This window comes from Eretmochelys imbricata, chromosome 8 (assembly GCF_965152235.1).
Source record: "Eretmochelys imbricata isolate rEreImb1 chromosome 8, rEreImb1.hap1, whole genome shotgun sequence".
Lineage (NCBI taxonomy): Eukaryota > Metazoa > Chordata > Testudines > Cheloniidae > Eretmochelys > Eretmochelys imbricata.
Genome location: NC_135579.1, coordinates 100,131,721 through 100,153,407, shown reverse-complemented (window position 1 = coordinate 100,153,407; position 21,687 = coordinate 100,131,721). Strand labels below are relative to the sequence as shown.

Below are 21,687 nucleotides of genomic sequence, written 5' to 3'. Positions count from 1 at the left end.
ACATCTATCTCCATTCCCCAGTGCATTTTGAATGCTTATGCCATTTTAACAAAATGGCAGTCTAACTGCTAGGTTTGGAAAAATCATGTCTGGAAACCATACAAAAGTAAGAGTGAAGTGGTCCATCCATGTTGTCAGAGAGCAGGACAGGAAAATTAGATAGGCTTCTATAAGACTGAAGGGAAAAAAAAAAAAGATTTAGAGGTGATAAGGAGAGAGGTAGGAGTACTGATTATCTTCTTGCAAGCAATTATCGAAAATTAAAACTTAATGATTAAAAATAACCCAGTGTTGGTGAAAGGCACTAGATGTAAAGCTCTTGTGCAAAGAAGTGCTATATTTGCATAGTTCAGGTATTGCACAGGCAAGCTGCAGAGCAAGTTCTTCTACGGTGCCTTGCAAATAGGTTTCAAACTAACCTGGAAAAGATCCCTTTTCTAGAGTTGGAAAATGGAAAGCAGTATCCATGGACCAATCAGATTCTTGGCCTAGGAACAAGACTGATACAACCCATTCACTTTGCATAGGTTACTAAAGCCATCAGATGTAATTTTCAAGACACTACCATTCTGAACCACATGCGAACTAGGAGCAATGAGATAAAATCCTTAGTCTGTTATTAGTTACTGTTTTTCACTGTCAATATGGCTCCTTTCAAATTCTGCAATTTGGTTTTCCCCCTTTTTGATTTTGGTGCTTATCTTGTGAAATTTACTGGAGACTGGACAGGTAGATTGAAGAAAACTCACATTCTCCTACACCAAACTTTTAGAAATTATGGGAGGAAAAAATGAATGTATACGTTAAAGCAACAGTCAGGACATTTTAATTTATTCAGCTCACCAGTTCTCTTATGTTCCACTGACTTGGCAGCAACAGAACATGTAATACCCTCTTATGGATGGTTTGTTCTTCTAGGTCTATTTATGCTTAATACAATTTACCCAGTGTTTTAGATCTAAACAAGCTTTTTGTTTATTAAACTAACTTGGTGTTTCACACTCTTTTCTTACATATTAATTGTGGCTACTGAAAGAAAGTCTCATGCTAAATTCTGGGATAATGCAGGAGTACTGGTTCTCATGGTGTGCAGACATGCATTTGGAACAGCTCCCTTTAAGACTCTAGTTTCACTACTCCTACTATTTGTTAGGATTCCCTTGGAGGCCTCTTTCCACTTGGCTTCCTAAGAACTCAGTTCAACTCCAGCCTTTGTCACTCAGGTATCTGTATTTGGCACATGGCAGTGCTACGCTGAATAGCTCAGATGTGTGTGTGTGTTGGGGGGGTGAGGGGGCATGAATGCAGACTGCAGTGATTTGCTAGGTTAACAGGGACAGGTGCAGGAGAGGAGTCTGGCATAGAAGAGAATTTGCACCGTTTTGTGCCCCAAGGAAATGTAGAATATAAACCAAAATGCCCAGGCATAAACTCAATGGCCCAAGACTAGCATAAGATATTAGCAGCCCTGGGACAGTTATGGCTTGAAGATTTGATTTGTAACAACAATGTGGCCCACATGCCTAAAATTGGTCTCCAACCATTTAAACTCTGTGCTGCATGTTAAGAATTGCACCGTACCCTTAGGTGTTTACGGTTATATTTTCAATTAGTTATTTCTATTAACTCCTGCTCCCATATACAGAATAAACCCTTCACCACTGTGGCCACATAAGGACCTTAGGAGGAGAACCATCACTAAATGGGCAAATGTAGCAGAGTGAATTGGTTCAGGATGAGCCACAAGCCTGCATAGTCCTGTGGGTTTTGGCCCTGTAAAAACAGGTATTCTGGACAAGTAGTTCCCAGAGGGATCAAGTGAGAACTACTTGGCTGGTCATGTGACTAAGGGAAGCCTGTGACTCAATAGAGAGACACTCAAAAAGCTAGAAAGGCTGTGGCAGTTGCTCCATGAAGAGGTGAGACCTGGAAAGTGGTTCTCTGACAAGGAAGGTGGGGAAGCCTTGGCGCAGAAGGGGGCATAAAGGAGACCAGGCAAGAGCATACAAAGTGGCTCTGGAAAATAGTTTGAATTGACATCTGGCTGACCAGCCATGGTGTTACAGTCCCAGGACTGGAGACATACAGTAGAGGAGGGACATGGTCACCTTTAGAACCCAGGAGGGCTGGAAAGACAACTGGACTGAGGAAAGGCTAAGGAATTGAGTTGGAGAACATAGGAGGGCTAGCAAAGGACAGCAGGGGCTGGAAGTAGAGGTCAAAAGCACAGTGGCCTACAAGCCTGTGGAAGTCAACTGAGGCATACATGACCAGATGGCAGAGAGATAATCTGCTTGGTTACAACAGAATTGTTATGTGAAAGCACTAAAACTGAAAGCCGTATTCCATAGTCACAAATTGGAAACCCAAATGTCTCCTTGCATTCTAACCTAGCAACTGGGACTTGAATCTTGGTCAGACTTGAATAAACTGGATGTTTTAAAATACAGTTCAAATGCAGTCTTTTCGCCTCTGTAGTAAATGATGGAAAACTGCAGAGAAATAGCTCTGCACTCCAACTGAATGAGAAATGGCAGATCCGAGATTGGTCTAAGTACAAGCTTGGCAGTGCTGTGCATCTTACGATACCAACAGTAAAATGATAATCTAAGTCCATGTTTTCTCCTTTTCCCCAATTTTTTTGTAAATTTCAATCTTTGTGAATGATGTTGTACTAACAGAGAAACTTAAAACCTCTTCAGCCGCAGATCAGATACACTATGGCAACAAGGGTGCAAATTTCCCTGCACTGCCATGCTGATCTGCTTCATTCCTAACTTGGACGAATCATTTCTGTGGTGAGGGGAACTTTATCTCTGTATTTACTTAAGCCAGCGATTCTCAACTTGCGGATCGCATGCGGCCCAATTAGCACACATCTGTGGCCCAGCTCAGCTGTGTGCTCAAGGCCACCAGCATGCCGGGGTCACCAAGGTCCAGGCTGCCAGGCAACGTCAGGGTTGCCAGCCGGCACCACAGGTTCGGGGCCCCGGAGCTGCTGGCTGGCCCTGCGAGCTGTGAAGTCCACGGCAGCCCTGGGGAGGGGTCCGGGGCAGCTGCGCGGTGGGGGTCTGGGGATGGAGCAGTTGGCCGGCCCTGCACAGCCGGGTCCATGGCTCCCGGCCAGCCCCGCAAGCTCCAGGGTCTAGGCAGCTGACCGGCCCCGCGTCCTCTGGGGCAGCTGTGTGGTGGTGGTCCAGGGTGGCCAGCCAGCAGGGTCAGGGCTGCTCTGCATATGCGTCCCACAATGTATAATAAGTTGAGAACCACTGATTTAAGCTTTGGCACTAACTAGCCCTCTTGTTTGAAGTGATAGATGCTATTTATGGGGGAGCACTATTATTTAAACTGCCCAAGGGCATACCTATGCCTGATAATACAAATAGACTACATGATCCCTTGCCTCCTACACCCTCCTTTGCAAACGTATTTGAGACATGACAACAAGGAGAGTCATAGGTGAAAGGATGAGACTACTTAGACTGTAAGTTATTCGGAGAAGAGACCATCTTTTTGTTTTGTGTGTACATAGTGCCTAGCACTGTGGGGCCTTGATTCATGACTGAGGGCTCTTACGTGCTACCACAGTACAAATATCACTATGACACAGAAAGACTAAAACAGCAAGATTGAGTAAAGAAGTTAGATTGGTTTATTTGAAGATGGAAAACAACATTACAGATGACTATCAATTAGTTTCTTGTACGCATCAGGAAAAGGGGGGTCTGTGATGGGGTGCTCACCCCACATTAGCCTTGACAGGGTTACAGCAGGTTGAGAAATGGGCTAATAAACCAACAGGCCATAGCTGAAAGGAACTGGGTGGCTAAGCAATCCCCTGACTAAGGGAGGGAGCCCAGCTGGGGAGGAACCAGCTGGGATGGATTTATAAAGACAGGAAATTAGCTAAAGAGGGGCTGCTGGGAATGTCTGAAGTCACTCTCTGGGAGAAGTGTTTGGAGGCTACAGGGACAGGTAGCCCATAGTTACTCCCTGGATGGGGGGAGTTAGGAGGCTGGCAAACTCAGAGAGGAGGGAGCACCAGATGGTAAGGAAAAGGGCTCAGGGAAAGGCAGTAAGGTCTAAAAGGGAACAGTTCTTGACTGCTGACTAGTGGGTCCCTGAGTTGGAACTTGGGGTTCCCCTGCCAGGCACTGAGGAGTGGCACATGGGGGGCAGTGAAAGGGAGGACTACCTGAGGTTGCTAGGGAGAAAAGCTTTGGTGACCTAGAAGGGGAGAACACATTGTGACCTGGTCAGGCAGCTGTGTCACCAAGAGGCAGCAGCAGCTCATGGAGTGAGAGAGGTGCTGCAGACTGGCAGAGAGAGATGGAGTGCAACTGTGGGAAGGGGAGATGACTCAGCGAGTTATTCTCCAAAGTGGCCAGGAGGAGGCACCATCATAGGGGTGAGTGGAGCACCCCATCACAGGGTTTTTAGAAGAGATTTAAGAAAAGGTAGTGGTCTTGCAGAGCAAGTATTGGAGTAGGAAGAAACATTCTGGGAGAAGCAATCTTCATGCTAATAGGGCACGAAGGCTGGCATCACTACTGGAGAAGAGAATGTGTGGGGTAACTCCGTAAGAGACAAGACTGGACAAACTGGGGGGTGGAGTCGTGAAAGATCTTTAAAGAAAACAAGAAGTTTGAACTTGATGCAGTCAAGAGGGGGAAGCCAAAAGCTGAATTCAACAAATGGTAGGGATGGCCGGATTACAGGCAATGTATATAATCTTAATGGCTGTATTTTGTACTGACTAGAGAGGGGACTTGGTTGGTAGGTCAGAGAGAAGATGACAGGAGACAATAAGGGCCTGGACAACAGTTTTAGCTTGGTGGGCAGAAAGATAAGACTAGGTATTAGAAGTGCTATAGAGATATTAGGATTCAGAAAGTCTGAATGTCAAGTGCAAAAGACAGGACAGAGTTTAAGATGACCCAGATTTTGGGCCTCAAGGACAGGGAGGATGGTAGGTCTCCAATCCCCCCACACCCAAAAACGACAGAGAATGGGGGGAGTTGACATAATTTAGGAAAGACTGTTTGGGCCATCATAAATTTAAATGGTTAGAGAGACATACAAGGAGATGATGATGGACAAACAGTTTGAAAGACAGGTTTGGATGGAACAAAACAAATTAAGAGCGGAAAGACAGATGCATGAGTTGGCAGTTGAAGTCCTGTGAGTGTATGAGGTTTGCCAAAAAGGGGAGATTAAAGAGAGTCCCTATGAGACCTATAGAGAAAGGGGAGAGGAGGATGACACCCTGGAGGAATGGCAGAAGAATAGAAGGAGAACTAGGAAAGCACAACGTCATGAAATCCAAGGGCGAACAACATCAAGCAAGAGTATGATCAACAATGTCAAAAGCAGCAGAAAGGTCACAAAGGATTGAGTACACATGCTGGGAATTGGCCTGGAAAAGACTGACAGACCTTAGCTGAAAGCAGTTTCAATGGAGTGGAAAGAACAGAAGCCAGACTGGAAAGGACTCAGAGAGGAATCGCGAGAGAAAACTAGATATAGTGGTTGTAGTCTGCCTCCTTGATAGGCTTGGAGGTGAAGGGGGGGAAAAGGAAGACAGGCAGGAAGATGGAGTCAACTTGTTGAGGATGGAGATCAAGGCAGGCTTGTTTCATAGAAAAAAGGAGCTGGAGGAGAGGTTAAGGAGGAGGGAGAAATCCTATATTAGCATAGGAATGGATTAGATAAACGAAGTCTCTTCCTTCTCTAATTTCTATGTCTGAAATCCTACATCAAGGTTGGCTCTCCTTTAGTAACTTTAATAATAAAATATACTGACAGAGTATGGGTGTGAACTGCTCCCACTAAATACCAAAATTCTCCCACTTCAGAGAGAATAGGGGCAGGTCTCAACAGTCAGACTCGAGTTTGAATGCACAAGATTTTGTTAGTGAATCACAAGTCTGATATTTCTTGATTTGGATAATGATCTACAGCAGAAATCATATTAACATGCATACTTATTTAAAGTCAGTTGTCTCAAACCTGACAACACTGAAGTATTTTGCTACATATCATAATTTTGTGAGCCCTTGTTTACCAGTACTCTGTAGTGGCACCTTTGGAGCTATTCTGGCTGACCAAATAAATCACTTTGGTGCAATAAAACTAATACATATATAAAAATGTAGGTAGATGTTTTCTGATTTTCCATTAATAAAAGTGTTAGTTCAAAATTCATGCCCACAAGTCTGACAATAATTGCCAAAAAGCAAACATGGCTCAACACTAAAAAAGTCAAACTGGTATAAATAATATTAATCTACAGATTTGTGTTTGAATTAGCTTTAATTCTTGAACAGCCTAACCCTGCCTTCTGCTTAATTTTACAGTGAAATTATAATAGTGTTCTTGTCTGTCATAAAACTGATTAAGCTCCAGCATCAAGTAGGGAAAACAGCACACTGGAAAACAGGAATCGCTGTCTATATTAAGCATAGTAGAGTTTTAATCCTGGCTCCTACATTTACTCATTAGTTGATGTTGAGTAATTTACCCTCTCTGTCTTAGTGTCCCCCATCTATGTTTGCATACCTCACAGGGGTGGTGTGGAGGTTAGTTAGTTAATGCTTGTACAGTGCTCTGAACATGTAAACCGCTAAGGTTTATAATTATGGAGAAACTCCTTTAATCCTTACTGAAACCCAATGCAGCAGTTTTTAGAAAGTTAGAATTTTTTAGACATTGAAAACAAGTAGCACATTTTAAAAGAAGTCCCATCCTGTATATTTCACTTGTATATCCACCTATACAACACCTTATGTAGGGGCTGGGGATTAGTTATTGTTTAAGAACTTTACAAATAAAGAGTGCTTTACAGCAACAATTAACATTTATAAGGAAAATTCCTCTTTAAAAAGTGCATTTTGAAGCCTCAGACAATAAGAACTACTAGGTAGGAAACCAACTCAAACTTTGCTATGGTTTCGCTGGCTGCCTGCCTGCCTTGCTAGAACACTTCTGAAGGGGCTCTAATGACCACAAGACCACAAAGCAGTGGAAATGCTGCATTTCAGCTGCACCAGAGGGTTAGGACCTCGAGCACCCCACCACAAAGGGAATCTCCCCAGTCACCTACCCATCATAGAGACGCCCAAGGCAAGAGGAGAATGGACTTGAGGAGTAGCCAGCAGATTTACACACTGTGGGAGCCCATATAGAAAAGTAGTAACAGTGCTAATATTTGATTCATAATACATTAACAATATTTTAAAAGAAAATAGTTTGGCCACTATCTTATCTTAAATACTTCAGTGGCACTAAGGTAACATTATGGAGAAATGTCTTTAAAAAATTAAAAGGAAAGTGTTTTTCAGTTGCTTTAGGCTAACAAAAACATCTTCAACTTCCATTTATTTATTTTTGCTCCCATAAAATTGGTAGATGCTTTTAATTGTTAAATGTTGTAATTAATTATATGCACAGTCTTATTAAACCCTTAAAGTAAGTAATTTTAATGGAAATGTCACTACAATTTCAAGCACAACTCCATATGGTAGGAGGGATACAAGTACCACTCAGTGTTACTGAAAATGACCTGTACTTACTTTTTTTTTAAAACACTGAAATTAGCTTTTGAAAGTTAATATTGGGGCAGGGCTGGGGGAAATCAACTGTGATGCCACATTCTAATCAGCATTCAAATCAGAGTATGGGGCGAAGGAACACTAACACCAATGACTGTGACATTGCAGTACTATATAAGCCTATGTAGGGATTCATATGCCATATACCCACTTAACTGCGAGAGGAAGGGGAAAGGTTTATAAACAGTGTGTGTTTGGGATACCTTTATATTATGCCAACCCTTACGATGCCCGAACAGTGCACAAAGAAGAAATGCACTAACAACAGATTCACAACAATGCAAGTAGGAGCTTCAAGCCAACTTTGTATACACCACTTCCCTGACCAACACTCTGCATTCTGGGTGCACCTCAGCATCTAGCCTTATATATTTTCAATCACTGTAGTCCTTGTGCAAACATTTTCCTTCTAATTAACTGCTGCCCGCAGATTTCCTCACCTGTATCTCAATTTCTCAGCCCTTTTCCACCCGGCCCCCACTCAGAACTCCAAGTGTCATGCTGTGACAACATGAATGGAAGTTTTAAATGTCCCTGAAGCACAGCAAAACATTTCATCACAAGACTTAAAGGCTGCCTTAAAAGTTATCTAAAAGGAGTTAAACTTGACAGGTCTATCTTAGTATGCGGCAGAGCTTAAGCCATCCCCAATGGGCAAGGACAAATGTGTGGAAACAAAGATTGAGGAGACTGGAGTATGTAGAACCACAGTTTGGATAGGGGGTAAGAATCTGAGGTAGCTGTGTTTGTTGTGGTCATGTGGCTGGGAAATTTTGAGGACAGTAGCCAGAATACAGAGATATTTATTGTTGCCAAGGAAAGTATGTTTCCAACTAGAAGATATTCCCTTTTAACTGGATAATGACAATAGCCTGAGGTAATAAACTGTGAGACCTCTGATTCTGAATTGTTTTTCTTTTAGCTGAGTATATGGTTACCATTTAATAAGCAGGAAGGACCCTCAATTTAATCATCTAAGGGCCAATGAAGTTATCTGGTATAGGATGTATGTAACAAATGGCAGAATTTGTCTAAAAATATTTTGGATGTTTGTGAAGAACCTATGAACTACGAATGGCTACTGCAGCAAAAAAAGGCTAAAAAGACTAATTCGAGAAAGAGGTCAAAAAGAAAAGTCAAGTAGTGGATCATTATATGAAGAGGCACCAACCCTTTCTAAAAAGTAAAGTACTAGATGTCACTGTTGCCTAGAATTCTTGCAATTTCAATTAGATACATATTAACCTCCCATTTCAAAGAGCAGTGCAGTGTTCCTATATGCTGTTGAATGACAACCACTTTTCACTCTAGTGGTGAATGAAATAATTCTTCTAGTTTACTTAACTGCAATTGCCTGTGAACTTTAAGTCTTGAGATTTTCATAACTTCTGCTTTAAGTGGCTTTCCGATGCTCAGTTTTCTCTACATTTCTTCTTTGGATCTGAAACTCTGTCCTTGGCCTCAATTCATGTATAACTTTTTCAAAAAGTTTAAGGAAAATCTCTTTGTTTTATTACTGAAGTGTTTAAAAGATGACTTAGTATTTCCCTGCCCTCCATGAAAGGCTATAACAATTGTGATCCTTTTGAGCATGCTCAGAACATTTCCTTTTCTTTTTTCTTAAGCAGAGCCCAATTTTGACAAAACATTTTTGATAGCTGTACCCTTTGTGTAGCAACAGCAATGCCCCTTACAGTATACTGTTGCCCAGCATGGCCTCACCGGTCTAAGGACTGTTGCTGGAATACTTAAGAAGGGAGATTATAAGCATAGGATTGAAATGGTGTGGGTTATGGGCCTGAACATATAGTCATTCCTATGGGGAGTCCCACTGAAGTCATAAGCCTCTTATTTATGCACCTAAATAAGGACTTGGGGCCAACATTTGAAAATGATTGACTAAGGCTTTATTAGGAACACAGAAAAGGAAAAACTTGTTTCAAATGTTTCCAAAATTAAATATTTAATTGTCATTCTTAATGCACATGTGCATGGGCAATTTATTTTCTCCATTCCCCCGCTCTCCTTTAACAAAAATTAAAAACGGGAAGGAAACAAATGCCAAGTTTCTCAGAATATCATTAAATCACCATTGCACAAGACAGGGTTTGACAGTGCAAGCGCAAATGCACAGGCATGACTTTACTCACTTGAATAGTCCTGTTAATTCAGTGTATGCAATTTAGCGCCACTAAAATTGTGGAAGATGTTCTCTGAACATGCTCAGAAGTGAGCACATATTTTAAAAAAAAACAAACCTATGTTTAAAATATAACATATGAACGATGGCCCTGATCATGCAGTTTGAGCCAGATGGGAGGATCCATGCACCTGTGCAGAACCCCACTGAATCCCCAGGTGCTCCGCCAGTGCAGGCCCATCTACTTGGATCTGACTGAAGGATCAAGGCCAATGTATGTATTTTATTTATACATATATGCCTGTTAGAATGACACTAACTTTACATACAACAGTTAACTGACTAGTTAGAGAGCTCTGGAAACCTTGGGGCAAGCAGGGGGGAAGGCAGTGATCTCCTACATAAATCTGAATTACTATTACTGACTTGTAAATGAGTAACAACTCTAATATTCTGTTTGCGTGCCATGAGACTTTAGTCCTGAAACTATATGCCAATGGAAACATTTTAGAAAGTATTTCCTAATTCTATGATTTGCCACAAAGTAGCTGATTTTAAAGCTAACTTGCTGATAATTCTGTCATTGCCAAAGCTGATACAGTAACTACTAAATTCTATTCCCACGATTTTTAAGTATAAGATCAATTTCTCCCCTCAGGCACTAAAAACTTCTTGGAATAATAAAATAAACATTTAAGCTAGAGAAACAGCCAGAAGGTGATAGTTTCAAGAGTAAAACAATAATTCTTTGTGTGTAGTGTGTAACTGACTCAGTGGTAGAAAGGCTGTTTTTTGCAGAAAAATTCAGGGTTCATGGTCTTCCATGTACATAACTTAGCACTTAACGTCTGATTCTTCTCTCATATAGCTAATAAGAACATCAAGAGTTCCCGCTCATAGGATAAAAAATAGTACAAGAAATAGAACCTTCATACTTCAGGGCATAAGCCGACAAAAACAACTATGAAAAACTTCCTCTAGGGTCAGGCTATTCCATAATGAGGTTTCTTACACCTTTATCTGAAGAGTCTGGACTGTTCACAGCTAAAAAGACATTATCCTGCATAAGATGGACCAATGCCCTGATTGGAATTGGCAATTCCTATATTCCCATCGGTTTTGGAACACTGTCAACTCAATGACCAGTACAGTTACTTCTGATTTATACCGGTTTGAGAGGGAAATCAGGCCCTACCTTCTCAAAACTCTATATAAATGTTAAAATGGGTGTGAATTATCATTCCCAATTTACACCTGGGAAAACAGGCACACAAGTTAAATGACTTACCTAAATTCTTGTAATGATACCATACAACAGAGTAAGTAACACCCTGTTAAACAGAAATGTCTGGTGATTAAATTCCTGTATAATGTCTCTTTAAACAAAAGCTACCTGTTGTAATTATTATTTTGTTTCTGACATTTACCTGGCAAAGATTTGTAAACTTTTTAAAACTAACTAAATAAATGGCTTAAAAATGACTTGCCTAAGTGTCAAAATCAGGATTAGAACTCAGGAGGTTCTCACTCCTAGTCCTACACTCATTCCACTAGACACACTGTCATGTTTACTGCACTCATTGAAGGCAGACTCTGCAAAACTCTAGAGTCATTTAAAAATAAATTCATTCATAATGTACAACTTGGCAGGCTCTCTAAGACACTGACATAGTGATGTGAATATTTTAAATAAATCATCTCACATTTAAATGCTTGACGCAGCAATACCAAGTTTTACAGGGGCTAGAATATGTGGCCCTGATCCCTCATGGCCCTGCACCTTGTGAAGTTGTTTACACCAATGCACAGCAGATGAAAACCATTCTGATTTGGTAGAATACTACACCCACTTGCAATGGTGTAAATGAATCCAAGGTGCAGGATAAGAGAATCAGGCCCTGTATGTATAATGGGGGTCTAACTTTTTTGTAATAGAAGTGAGAGGAGCTTCTTATTTCATTCTCGTTAGGTGCAGTATGATAATTTTCATCTATTAGAAGTTATTGCTGTTATAAGTTCCAGATGTGCCAGGCTCCTCAATTCCCAGGTTGAGATTTCGAACCACAAAACGTCAAGTGCACAGCAGTAAACAGTGTCCTGGGCAGATGATAAAAGCTATTCCTAAAATCAAAGACACAATGACGTTGTGGCAGGAAATTCAAACAGGGGCGATGACACCACGAAGGGCTGTCCGGTGGCAAAACCTCCCCTGGCGAATTGTCTCCCTCTCTCTTTTGGAAACCAAGCCGCGCAGGTAGTTGTCACACGGAGGCGGGACCCTCTCAGTCTGAGCGCAGCTCAAAGCGGAGAGAAGATTAGCTGGCTTGACCTGCCCATCACCTCCCCTTTCCCGCGGCCCCATTTGCCTGGGGGGGATGATGTGATCCGGGGGCCGCGATGCCAAAAGCCGCCAGGAAAGGTGACACCCTCCCCCACCCCCCAGGTGCGCGGCAGCCGGTCAGGGCGCGGGGCAGGGGCTGAACCTCACCGCACGTTCCTCCCCGCAGGCAGGCACCGCAAAACCCTACCCCCGCCGCCAGCGGCCTGCGCCGCCCGCCCCCTCCGCGCCGGGGAGCCGCAGCCAGCGGGCGGGCTGGGGGGGGGGGCGCCCCTGTCCCCCCGCCCCCCGCGCAGGGGGCGATTTGTTTTTAACCGGTCCGGCCTTCAACCCCCCCTCCCTCCCTCCCTCCCCGCCCGGCCTCACCTGCCAGCGCCAGGATCTGGGCCTTGTGCAGCAGCAGGCGGTCGCCCCAGTCGCCGGAGCTCTCGTCCTCGTCCTCCGCCTCGCGCGGGTTGCGGTACACCGTGTACACCTTCTGGTTGTCGAAGTCGAGGCGGGACGTGGGGCTGAAGTCCCGCACGCACGAGACGGGCAGCGCATAGCAGACGTTGTCCTCCAGGAACCGCACAAAGGCGTACATGGCGCGCGCGGGGGGGGGGCGGCGGCGGCGCCGGGCCCCTCGCCGCCTGCACTGTTATTGTTCCTGAAAGCGCGCCTCGGCGCTCGGCTGAGCGCGCCTGGGCGCCCCGCCGCTGGGGCCGAGCGAGCGAGCGGGCGGGCCCGGGCTCCAGGCAGACCGGAGCAATCCAACGCAGAGCGGAGGCAAGCCCGGCTGGAGCGCGGCGCTCGTTCCCTGCGAAGGGCTGCGGCGCGAGCCGAGCCAGGGCGCTCCAGCCTGCCCCAGTTGCCGCTCCGCGTGCATGGCCGCCGCCTCTGCCCCACGGAGCGCCCAGCTCACGCCTCCTTCGGGGAAAGCGGTGCGTGAAAACCCCGGCCACACGGCCGCGGCGGCCGCCCCTGGGCAGGGACACGCCGTAGTGCGGACTGACTCCCGGTGCTGGCCCGTGGCAAGGAGTCCCAGCCGGGCCTGCAGAGGAGCTCGGGGTGGCTCCAAAGCCTGTCTCTCGCACCAGCACAAAGGGGTCCAATAAACATGCTACCTCGTCCAGCTCGTCTCTGCTGAGACTCAGTTATGAACGATTTATGTTACACTCAATATTGGGGCTTAGTTAGGCCCCTGAAGAGGATTCCCCCAAAGTCAGTGGTTGCTCCCCAGGATTAAGAACAATCCATCACAACATTAATTTGGACTCAATGGAAAAACAGAGTTTACATTTAAGGTCTGTTTTTCTCAGAGCTGAGGGTACTTAATTCCCTGTCTTCACATGGAATCAGGGACAGTCAAGTCTGTTTGAATATCAAGCCTTTAAACCTAGGCTCTGTAACCTAGTTTCAGGAATTTGCTTGTGTTATTTATCTCCCCTTTTGGCCCAGAGAAGGGGGCTAATGGGAGAGGGTCTTCTCTTCTCCTCTCCTGGAAGAGTAGGACCTGGCTGACTGCAGCTGAAAAGCCTCCCCCCGCTGCCTGAGCCAAGATGATACAACTGTGTGCCCTAGGCAGGAACTAGGAGCAGTGGCCCCCTGCCCACAGTAACAAACAGTGGAGATAAATTACTAAAATTCCTAGCAGCCAAATAGGCAGAACATATCCTACCATAATCACATGGCAAACCTACTGATACTATTCTATTTACCTTTTTTTTTTTTTGGCTCCCAAGTCCCTCGAAGATGGAGACACCTTCCTATCCTACAGCATTGCCCATTGGTTATGGGTAGAAAAACCCATGGCCCCTGCTGACTCCTTATCAAAGGTGAAATGAGCTACTCAGAGAAAACACAGGGGGACTACCAAGTCTCCTCCTCCAAAGAGGACAGCAAGATGGAGAGGGGTTGTGTGAAATTAAAGGGCTGAAAGACTTTCTGGCGTCTACCATAGATTTGGAAAAGATCTGAGCTTCTGGATACTTATCCAAAGTGAACTGTGAATATTTTGGAGTTCACACCCATGTGATGTGTTCACTTGCATGCTCTCTAGGTGGTACTCCCCTCCATTTTAGAAGCGGAGCAAGAATTATTTCAAGTGGATTATATTCAGTTCTGAGAGTCATTTGTGAATAGGAATAACTTGAGAAGTTTAACATGCAGCATATGAATCCTAAAAACAAGGGACACTAGTTTTTAGTCTTACAAAATGCAACACAAATATAACCAAACAAAGACAACCATGGTAGAAATTTTGTCCATATCTATATAAAGTACATAAAAAGACCAGGAATAAACTTAACAGACAATGAAGACATATCAAACTGATAGCTACATGCATTTTATTTTTATAACAGCTGTAAGCTTCCCATATACTAATGGGAGATTTATTACTTGAATGTGGACAAAGTCTTCTGTATCCTCCATTTAAGGTTTGGGATTTCAAATGCCACTACTTTATATTAACAAGTAGTGGAGCATCACCAGGCTGGTGTGTAATTTAATGTCAAATTAAGTCCACTAAAAGGCATAAATGAGAAATATAATCTAGCATTTGGACTGCAAGGGAAATGAAATCTCAACAAAGATTGTGTTGCTGATCAAACAATAACAGCTGCTGTAGTGATTGTATCTCGTTACAATAGAAGTAGGAAGAGCTGCAGAAATAAACAACAGGACAAATTGATGCTTGGTGTTATTCCACTGGCTTCATTGGGGTACACCAAGGAGAAATTTGTCCCACACAGTTCAGTGGCTTGTGAAGGATTCGGTACACTGAATCTTATTGGGATTGTATTTCCATTGCAGCTGAAATCTATTTGAAATATCAAGTACTACTGGACAGGGAAAGAAAAAAGGAGGAAAATGTAGAGGTAGTAGGTAACAGGAGGAAAGAAATTGGAGATATGGGAAAGGGGATAATAGGGTTGAGTATTGGGAATAAAATTAGATGTCAGGAAGGCCTGGACAATTTGTCCTAAGGTAGGAAAACTGAAAGAAACCATGAAAATAGGTAAAAAGGATAACACCTCACATTTCCATTAGCATTAAAGCAACTTTTAGAGTCCACTGGTCTTAGAAACATTTTAAAGAGACTATAAGCTGCAACATTTTACACTCCAAGGTCCAATTATGGCACAGGCTGCATAAATACATCCAAGAGAAATCCCCTGGTTGGCAGCAGAAATGGTTTCAAACCCTTTGGAAAAAGAAAAAGGAGTACTTGTGGCACCTTAGCGACTAACAAATTTATTTGAAAGCTTATGCTCAAATAAATTTGTTAGTCTCTAAGGTGCCACAAGTACTCCTTTTCTTTTTGCGGATACAGACTAACACGGATGCTACTCTGAAACCCTTTGGAGAGGCTGCTCCACAATCCTCTGTAGACAGAGGGGCATTCCAAGTGACAGAATCAAGATGATAGGCTGCATGTTTACACATCCACCTGGTCCCAACCACATACATTATACCAGTAGAAGACATTATACTACTAAATAATTATTCTCCTAAAGGAAATGGATACTTTGCATTTCTGTTCCTTCTAGGAGGAAGATGGTTATTGGGCTCGATGCAGGAATTATTGGGTGAAATGCTGTTGTCTGTGTTATGCAGAAGATCAAACTATGGTAGATCATCATAATGACCTTAAAAGTCAATGAACAATCTGCATTAGATAAGGTGAAGAATTAGCTGAATAGAGGAATCACTTAGAGACAGAATACAGAAGTGCATCAGTCCTCCTTTTATTGTGCCTCTGTGCACCAGTTTCATACTGGGTATAAATCTCCATAGAGGCCAGAGTTTGGCCACTGCTATTTTAGAAGGATAAAATCTCAGCATAAAGCTTACAGATTTTCCATTGTCCTTGAAAGGGCATGGTTTTTAAACTCTTAGAAGGGAGCAACTGGTTTCTCACTATAAGTGAGATTTTCAACTTCCAACAAATTCATCCCTTTGTCTTAATTATGTACTTCTTTAGAATGACTGTCTGCTGAAAAACACTGTTGCATTGTTAAAATAAAAAATGAACCCACAGATCAAAAAGTCTTACTCCAAGAGTCAGGAAACCACAAAGTCCCAGCCCTTCCGGAACTTGTGAACTGTTATTTCCTGGAACTCTTTATACCTGTATTTTACTGCTGTTAATTCTGCTGAAGCATTAAAGCCAAAGATAAAGTCTGCTGTTCTGATGTGCATACCATGTGTTTCACTTAAGGATGCATGATGAAAAGTCAATAGTCCTAAGCAAACAATAGTAACCCAGGCACCCAAATCTCTTTTTGCCAACAAAGCAATGAAATCAGGCGCACCAGTAAGGTGATCTTCATGTTCAGTGCCAAACCACATATCAAGGGAGGCTATATTGATCTCTTGTCTCCTGGTGAAGAAATCCACATTTACCTTCAGCATCCAAGAGAAACCTGACTTCTCACTGATAACCAATAGACCTGGAATATCCTTTTCAGGCTTCAAAATGAGGGCTGGAGACCCTGGATTGCCCAGGGTACATCACAAATTTAAAATGTGTTTTGGAGTGCTATGTTTTTGTGTTGCCTTCTTGTAAATTTTGTAATTTTACTTATATTCCAAGCAATCAAACTTTCAAACACTGAATGACCCTTCAACAGCAGGTTCACCTACAGTTCTGCAAACAGTGTGACTCTCTAAAATGTGCCTTCCATACTGTAAGCTAATTCTGCAATTCCAGAGGGAAGAGACACTAAAGATTACATCATAGATTATAACATTTCCTTTCTCTCTACACCAATGGTATGGCTGAACATACTTTAGCTATCACCATATTTTAATGACATTTCACATTCAGAAGGACTCAAAAATAATTATACACAAGAACCAGACAGTCCCAAGTTGTGTGTGCACGCATGCACATACAATCCACTGATGTGCTGGTTAACTTTTATTATTAAAGATACGATTGCTAAACGTGTCCTGGTCTTAAATTATCCTGCCTTTTGATACGTGGCACATATCACAGCATCTCTTTTTTAATCTAGGAATGTAACAATAAAACCTGCTTAATTCCACATGTAAATGAATCCTCCTCCTGTAAAGGTCACAGACATTGTTAGCCCAAGGGAGTAGAACTAAGGTTTCCTGAGAGCTACTCCCAGCTCAAACATTTAAATGGTTGGGGGCATTTTTTGATCACACTATAGCTGGATAGGAGGTCACCATAACACCTGATAAAAAATACAAAAAACCTGAAATCCAGTCCCCGTGGACCAGAGAAAAAGAGAAGGATCTGTATGTGTACACTTACACATTCAAGGAACTTCAGATACCATGGTGATGGATGCTATATAAAAGACCTAGATTAGATAGGTAAATCCCTGAGATTTAGGCCTTCAAAATCCACTATATCCCCAGATCCGTCCCACCAGAGGAGGCAGTGCACTGCTGCAGGGATACTCAGCAACCAACACCTCCGGAAGAAGAGTGATCTAATCTTAAGTGAGGTTTAGGGTAATACCCGTCAATCAGCTTTTAAATTAAGTCCTTTGGCAGTTGAAGTTCTGTGCTTGCATCTTGGCAGTAATTTTGACAGAATATCCATTCAAATTAATGAAAGTTTTAAAAAAAAACACTCTTGATCCATCCGCTCAGGAGATGTTTATGTCCTGGAGGCAGCTGGTATATTCTGTAGCATTAAAAAGGGATGATTAAGCAATAATGCCCAGTGCAGAGGGCACTTCCTGGCTGCTAATGACGATCTGCATGAGTTGAGGGCCAGAGGTGAAAGCAGCTAATCATTAATTGCCAAGAAATGCCTGACCTGGAGGTCATCATTTCTATCAGAAATCATGAAAATATAAAACATCAAGAAAACGTTTACTTGCGAGTTGGAAAATTGAGTCTCTTACAGAGCGAGCAATATCCATGGCAACATAGCTGAACTTCTAATTTTTCAATCCTTCACAGAGTAAGAGATGGTCTAGGTGACCCCAAAGGCCTTTTCCATGCTACAAACGTCCTAGGAACTAATGGTGAAGTAACCAACAGGAAAGAAGAACTTGTTCTTCAAGGTGCCTTGTGCATAGTCTCCCACTTGCAGGATCTCTCTCTCTGGTACCACAGGACTTAAGGAACCTTCCTGAAAGCAGTGCCTTGATTTGTTTTTTCTAAACCAGACTTAGACTTTTCACCATTGCAGAAACTAGATTCCTCCAGACCTTCAATATCAAGAGGTCTTTTTAATTTTTATATGGCTCGAACTAAGGCCTTTTATAGTCTTTGGGCATTAATGTAAAGGAAATGTCATTTCTACTCAGTGCCTGTGATAATGCACCGAGTCCTGCTCTGCTTTAGCTAGGGTGACAGTACCTGAGGGCTTTAGGGCTAAGGCAGCACAAGTAGCCTATCTTCATAGTGTTTCCATTTTAGATATCTGGATGGCTGCTACTTGGAGTTCTCCTCACACATTGACACAGCGCTGTTATCTCTTGACTTGGCAGCTAAATCTGATTTGAAAATTTCCATTCTGCAATCCTTTTTTTACACAGAAATCCTTAACCCACCCTCTTAGGGGTTGTACTACTTGCTGGATTCACACAAGTGGGAATACATATAGACAAAAGAGAGGTCACAAACTAACTGCAGCAAAGAGTCCTGTGGCACCTTATAGACTAACAGAAGTATTGGAGCATAAGCTTTCATGGGTGAACACCCACTTCGTCGGATGCACGTAGTGGAAATTTCCAGAGGCAGATATAAATATGCAAGCAAGAATCAGGCTAGGGATAACGAGGTTAGTTCAATCAGGGAGCATGAGGCCCTCTTCTAGCAGTTGAGGTGTGAACACGGTTACCTCAATTTCCCTAGAAACCAACCCAGGGTTACACTTATACGGTTTTATTACAATGGCACTGTTAAGGGGGAGGGTAGGGGGGTCACACTCTCACACTCACACTCCCAGGACAGGCACGGCACTGGAGATGTCAGGATTCTTCAAGGTAAGTGTTCCACAGTGCAGCGATGGACGGTGTGATGAAGGTAAGTCTTTCCGAGGCACGATGGAATGCAACACGGCAAACCACTGGCCAGGCAGTCCAGGCGAAGGGCCTTTACGGGAGGTACAAGCTTGTGAGTGCACTTCTGAGCACATGGCCCCTTCCCCTCATGGCTTGCAACTAGAGATGACTTGGCTGCATCTGGTTGGTCACACTCCACCTCAGACAGTGTCCATGCACTGGGGGTGTGAGCGCTGCCTAATCAGAGAGTCATGACCTGCGACTAGAGATGACTTGGCTGTGTCTGGTTGGTCACACTCCACCTCAGCCAGTGTCCATGCATTGGGTGTGTGACTGCTGCCTAATTAGAGTCCCAGATACCTTGTCTACCTGGGAGCTCTTCTGATCTTCCAGCTGTTCAACCAGCCCATTCATTCCACAAGCATTTCAGAAGGGAGGGGGAGGGGGAAAGCCATTTCACAGGTATTCAAAGAGGGAGAGGAGACAAAAAGGAGGGGGCGGGCACTGTAACTGAAAAGGTTACAAAACTTAAAAGGCTATGCTAACAATAACTGAAGTTACAACGTCTGCAAAAACGTTGCAGAACTTAATGATACACGTTACAGATCTTACAATTGCACTTGAGCGGAGGCTTTACATAAAAACACCAAGGGTTGAGAAACTGCTTTTGTAGCTGGCGAGCCATTCACAGTCTTTGTTTAATCCTGAGCTGATGGTGTCAAATTTGCAAATGAACTGAAGCTCAGCAAAAAGAAAAGGAGGACTTGTGGCACCTTAGAGACTAACAAATTTATTTGAGCATAAGCTTTTGTGAGCTAGAGCTCACTTCATCGGATGCATTCAGTAGAAAATACAGTTTCTCTTTAAAATCTGGTCCTCTAATGCCCCTACTCTACTTGCGCTATATTGATGACATCTTCATCATCTGGACCCATGGAAAAGAAGCCCTTGAGGAATTCCACCATGATTTCAACAATTTCCATCAAACCATCAACCTCAGCCTGGTCCAGTCCACACAAGAGATCCACTTCCTGGACGCTACAGTGCTAATAAACAATGGTCACATAAACACCACCCTATACCGGAAACCTACTGAACGCTATGCCTACCTACATGCCTCCAGCTTTCACCCTGACCACACCACACGATCCATCGTCTACAGCCAAGCTCTGCGATACAACCGCATTTGCGCCAACCCCTCAGACAGAGACAAACACCTACAAGATCTCTATCAAGCATTCTTACAACTACAATACCCACCTGCGGAAGTGAAGAAACAGCTTGATAGAGCCAGAAGAGTTCCCAGAAGTCACCTACTACAGGACAGGCCTAACAAAGAAAATAACAGAACGCCACTAGCCGTCACCTTCAGCCCCCAACTAAAACCCCTCCAACGCATTATTAAGGATCTACAACCTATCCTGAAGGATGACCCAACACTCTCAAAAAGAAAAGGAGTACTTGTGGCACTATTGATACTTACTATTAATGACTGCCTTAGAGACTAACCAATTTATTTGAGCATAAGCTTTCGTGAGCTACAGCTCACTTCATCGGATGCACTCTCACAAATCTTGGGAGACAGGCCAGTCCTTGCCTACAGACAGCCCCCCAACCTGAAGCAAATACTCACCAACAACCACATACCACACAACAGAACCACTAACCCAGGAACCTATCCTTGCAACAAAGCCCGTTGTCAACTGTGCCCACATATCTATTCAGGGGACACCATCACAGGGCCTAATAACATCAGCCACACTATCAGAGGCTCGTTCACCAGCACATCCACCAATGTGATATATGCCATCATGTGCCAACAATGCCCCTCTGCCATGTACATTGGTCAAACTGGACAGTCTCTACGTAAAAGAATAAATGGACACAAATCAGATGTCAAGAATTATAACATTCATAAACCAGTCGGAGAACACTTCAATCTCTCTGGTCACACAATTACATCCATGAAGGTCGCTATCTTACAACAAAAAAACTTCAAATCCAGACTCCAGCGAGAAACTGCTGAATTGGAATTCATTTGCAAATTGGATACTATTAATTTAGGCTTAAATAGAGACTGGGAGTGGCTAAGTCATTATGCAAGGTAGCCTATTTCCCCTTGTTTTTTCCTACTCCCCCCTCCCCCAAGACGTGCTGGTTAAACTTGGATTTATGCTAGAAATGGCCCACCTTGATTATCATACACATTGTAAGGAGAGTGGTCAGTTTGGATAAGCTATTACCAGCAGGAGAGTGAGTTTGTGTGTGTGTGTGTGTGTGTGTTTTGGGGCGGGGGGGGTAAGAAAACCTGGATTTGTGCTGGAAATGGCCCACCTTGATTTTCATACACATTGTAAGGAGAGTGGTCACTTTGGATAAGCTATTACCAGCAGGAGAGTGAGTTTGTGTGTGTGGTTTTTGGAAAGGGGGGGGGGGTGAGAAAACCTGGATTTGTGCTGGAAATGGCCCACCTTGATTTTCATACACATTGTAAAGAGAGTGGTCACTTTGGATAAGCTATTACCAGCAGGAGAGTGGGGTGGGAGGAGGTATTGTTTCATGGTCTCTGTGTATATAATGTCTTCTGCAGTTTCCACAGTATGCATCCGATGAAGTGAGCTGTAG

At 43.4% G+C, this 21,687-nt stretch overlaps 2 protein-coding genes across 4 annotated transcripts in view; both read right to left on the bottom strand.

The window, feature by feature from the left end:
• The window catches only part of BEND5 (BEN domain containing 5), a 37,942-nt gene extending 25,191 nt beyond the window's left edge, over positions 1-12,751 (bottom strand). Inside the window, exon 1 of one of the 3 annotated variants that reach the window (XM_077824399.1) lies at positions 12,455-12,751. In XM_077824399.1, coding sequence (XP_077680525.1) covers positions 12,455-12,671 — 217 coding nt within the window. In that variant the 5' untranslated portion in view covers positions 12,672-12,751. Of the gene's footprint in view, positions 1-8,955; positions 8,975-12,454 lie in introns of those variants that run through there. The other 2 variants (XM_077824401.1, XM_077824402.1) reach the window with 2 other exon arrangements.
• Positions 1-21,687, bottom strand: part of AGBL4 (AGBL carboxypeptidase 4) — a 1,373,421-nt gene that overhangs the window by 496,883 nt on the left and 854,851 nt on the right. The window lies entirely within an intron of this gene.